This window comes from Mya arenaria, chromosome 4, assembly GCF_026914265.1.
Source record: "Mya arenaria isolate MELC-2E11 chromosome 4, ASM2691426v1".
Taxonomy (NCBI): Eukaryota; Metazoa; Mollusca; class Bivalvia; order Myida; family Myidae; genus Mya; species Mya arenaria.
In genome coordinates, this window is record NC_069125.1 from 56,026,009 (window position 1) to 56,030,289 (window position 4,281).

The following is a 4,281-nucleotide window of genomic DNA, read 5'->3' on the forward strand; positions in this document are numbered from 1 at the left end:
CCTGCTTACTACTTGGCCCGGACTCCATCTCGCTCGCTCGGTTTTCCGATAGTTCCAAAGCACGCGCCTCCTCGATTTACTTATCTAGTTTATAGTTGTCCCGTAACGCCCGTCTCCTTATGCGAGATGATGTGCATCCCTGTATGATTTGGGACAGAATTTCATTGTCTTTGTCATGGAATTCACATGTGCTAGAGAGTGTTCATAAGCGGGTGAAGAATGAGTCAATCGACTCACCAGCTTCCTGTTTTGCCTGGCGAAATTTGTAAATGTCAAAACTCAAATTCTGCTTGGGCGTGAAATAGTTTTTGAAAGATTGGCAAAGCTTAGTATATTCGTCTGGCACTGTTCTACTACCTTCACCATTTGGGACTTCCTTGGTGGCCCCAATTCCCTTGTCGTCGTCCGAAAACGAGTCGAAGATGTAGTACGTTTCTTCACCACAATAGTGTAGCAGCAGTGCCTTTTTCCGTTTGTCATCGGTGATGTCAAGGGCGCACAGCAAGTTTTCTAACTTTTGGATCCATTTCTGCCATCTTATTCCTGCCGTATGTTGGCTTTCCCCGGCCGCATTTTGAACAACAAACGGTGGAAACGTTGGCAATTGCGTGGCCATCCTCGTCGCCAATTTAATGTTCTGATTATAAAGCAAATAAGACAATTACTCAGCTCGTGAGTTGATCATGTTTATTTCTTGAAACCGGAACTAGCATGGCATAATATTATAGCATCGTGAAAATCAGTAAGCATATAATTAAGCAAGGCATCGATTGCGTCCCTTGGATAAACTCTACAGCTAGGGCAATAAATCTTATATCTAAATGTATGTACATTGAGTATGGAATTTAATGGTCAGGTAAAAAAAAAAGTTTGATCGCTTTACAGGTAAAAAAGGTAAAAATAAACTACATGTATTAGAGAAGATGTATATTTGTCCAGTTTTAATTGTAGAACATTTGTTACATTGGAACAATTGCATCTAAGATATTTTTAACCATTTATTAACAGTTTTGGATGTTTTTCTGCCTTTATAGACCTTGATTTACAGGTACAAAAATAAATACATGTACACTGAATTTCGTTTATTTTTCATGTATTCATACGCACAAAATTGGTCTGTTTAACAGATAAATGTTTGTAAATGTATTACTATAATAGGTTAATGGTTAATAAACTGTTTATAATACATGAGTGTGTCTGTTGTGTTTATATTTATTTGTTATCTGAATGGTTTCCATGGATACCAAGCCCTCAATTTACAGGTATTTTGCACAAACAAACTGAGAAGTCACTTGAGATTATGAAAGTTAGTCATCACTGCTAGAACTTGAACCATCACTCTGTAACAGTCTCTTATAATGCTTATGAGTATGGTAGATTTTAAAACACTCAGGCACACATAAAGCTACATTACATGTATCACACATGTAAATCGACTGTCTCCTCTTGTGTCCAACACGATCCTTTGCCTTAGAGTTACATGCAACACAGTCTATTTGAGGATGTTTGCGTTTGGCGCCCTCTTTACACGGAATGTCACCTCCATGTCTACGATTCTGAAGAACGCTGTATGTCGCCTCATGAATGGTACTTATTACATGTACATCTCTTTTCTCATGAAATTTCATGACTAACATATTACCTTTTCGCCTATAAACAGACTCTCCTGCTTTTAGTTTGATATGCGGAAATGCTCTCGGCATCGTCTTACGATTCACACGTACCGTACCACACATGTAAGTGTCATGGGCATCTAATTTAGCAGCTAGTTCTGGGGAGGTATAATAATTGTCAAGATATATCTTGTGTCCCTTGTCTAGTAGTCCACTTCTAGCTAAAAGTCCAACAACAATTTTTGTTGTTTGACATGCATCTTGGTCGCATCCTACCAATTCTGAGTAAAATGCACAACCTGGTGTTCCATCATAGATATCAAAACTCACGATTTAACCACTTGCACTTTCACAACACTGATAAATTTTGATACCAAATTTGTTGGGTTTAGCAGGATTATATACCCTAAAGATAATTTTGCCTTTAAATGGGCATGTGCCCTCGTCAAAGGCCAAGTTCTCTTCTGGTTCATATTTGAGAAAATTGTTGCGCATCATCGCGATAAATGGTCGGAGTTTGTACAAGCGGTCATTTTCATGGTTCACATTGTCCACAAAGTGTAAATTGCTAAGTATTATTAGAAATCTATCTCTAGACATGGTTTTACTGAAGAAAGGGGTTTCATCATAGGTCTCCATTTGTGAAATAATCAGAAATGTCGGGTTTTCGAACCAACCCCATTGCTATCGTCAATGCAATAAAAAATTTCAATTCATCCACCGTCACAGGAGTCCACTTTTGTAACCGTGAGTATGGCGGTAGTGGGTTTTCTCTCTGAATCCTTTGTTCGGCATATTGGTTGGTCTCCTCTGGGTTGGTCTCCTCTGCTATCACCTCCCAAAAGGTTTCATCAAAAAGCAAGCCGAAACAATCAATTTCACTTTGGTCATCTGGTATGTCACCCATCAACCCTGGGCTCCCTGAAAAATAGTGTTTTTGTTTTTTTACCAAAACATAGAGTTAGATTGACCTTAGAATGGAAGGGAATAGCACTAACATATATAACAATATATCAAAATTATCTCCAGTACCCTTTGATAATTTTGACAGCTGTGAACATTTTTATGGAAAACAAAATGTCAGAACAAAAAAACAACTTTTTATGAAGTCCCATTTGACATAATTTTGTGACGATTTTCATACATTTCCTGAACATTCTTGTGCATTTTACAATAAAAAATATGTAACTCTAACATAATAATTCAATGTCTGAATTCTCACGGTGCAATTTACCGGTAAACGGAGCGAGGAGAGGTGGCGAATCTTCATTCGCCCATCCGAAAACGACATCTTCCTGTTTTTCACAATTTGTTCGACTTTGTCTCATGGCAAAAGTAGGTCGATTTGGAGCATCAGGAGGAATATCATTGATGTCCCAGCCCTCAAATTCACTCTCGTCACTATCGGAAGACAAATTAGGTTCATATGTATTAAATGCATTGAGAATTTGGTCCTCATTCGTGTCGCTGTCATAATCATATTCCCAGTCGGAAGCCATTTTGGATTTGTCTCGGGACACTTGCGATTTCTCGTTGGAAAAATTAGGAAATCCCGACCTAAATTTAATAATAATTATGACGTATGCCTATTTTTATATACTGTTCTATACCTGTCATTCAATGAAATTGAACCTTTATGCATACGTCATGGAATCCCACTATTGTCGTAGCTATTCATTGGTCTGTCGGAAAAATGTCAATATACGCGAATAACAATGGTGCCTAGCAACCGCGTCTATATACGCGAATAGCATGCGAAGGGTTAACATTTGACCATCCAGCTCTCTGTAGAATGTCTTTCATGGGCACTGAATTTCCCTTAGCTTTTGATGTCGCAGCTGAGCGGATACTGTGTGATCTGTATTTCTGTATGTCTATACCTGATCGCGACATTACTGTTTTTATCTATCGTGATTTAGTATCCCGGGTAACATGTTTATATGGTTTGACATAGCTGATTAACAACATATTATTATCTGACACAATAGAATTACGCACATGCTTTGTGCGTGACAAATATTCTTTTAACACTGTATATATACAAAGCTTCCTATCTAAAGGCCTTAAAGCATAGACTTGCTACTTGGCAATTAGGTCTATTTTGCTTTAAAGAATATGATAACTCTAAAACAAATTCTGATTTTAACTTTTTGTAACTACTGAAACTAATAAATTATTGTGTCTGGACTCATGCTGCTTGAGTTAAGGCCATAAGCATAGTCAATTTTGAAGTCAAATCCTTAAGAGAAAGGTGACGTACTGGTGATAATGTTCGCAAATAACACAATACATGATTTACTTCCCAAATTACAGTGTAACGAGGTTTTGGTGGTTTTAACACAAATATTCCTTTCAGATATCTTATAACTAAAGTATGGCTCCCAACTTTGAATCCATCAATATGTAAACCAAGTGAAGAGAGTGCACTTCTAGCAGTATTCAAGCTGTCATAAGCTAATTCATTTTGAAATTGATGTGTAAAATATTCCATCACTTCTTCCAAAGTTGGAGAAAATGAAGAGGTTTTCCTTTCAGTACAGTATGAAAACCATCTGTTGATGAATATGTTGTATTGTTTTTTAGTTCCTTGTTTCCAGGAGGACATAAGAATACTTGTAGTTTGTTCCGAAAAAGCTTGTTTTCTGAAGTTATTCCGGACACTTTGCAT

At 37.4% G+C, this 4,281-nt stretch overlaps 1 protein-coding gene across 1 annotated transcript; it reads right to left on the reverse strand.

Annotated features, from left to right (window-relative positions):
- Positions 1-2,211: 2,211 nt before the first annotated feature.
- LOC128230591 (piggyBac transposable element-derived protein 4-like) lies at positions 2,212-4,281 on the reverse strand. The gene is made up of 2 exons (XM_052943005.1): positions 2,848-4,281; positions 2,212-2,534 (listed from the first exon to the last, which is right to left on the reverse strand). Exons 1-2 carry the CDS (start codon positions 3,110-3,112, stop codon positions 2,239-2,241), a joined length of 561 nt encoding a protein of 186 aa, XP_052798965.1. The 5' UTR covers positions 3,113-4,281; the 3' UTR covers positions 2,212-2,238.

Bases quoted from the DNA above. Each gene is read 5' to 3' on its own strand.
- LOC128230591 (XM_052943005.1), bottom strand. From the start codon at position 3,112: ATGGCTTCCGACTGGGAATATGATTATGACAGCGACACGAATGAGGAC. The intron at 2,535-2,847 runs GTAAATTGCACC...ACTATTTTTCAG, and splicing joins TCTCCTCGCTCCGTTTACCG to GGAGCCCAGGGTTGATGGGT.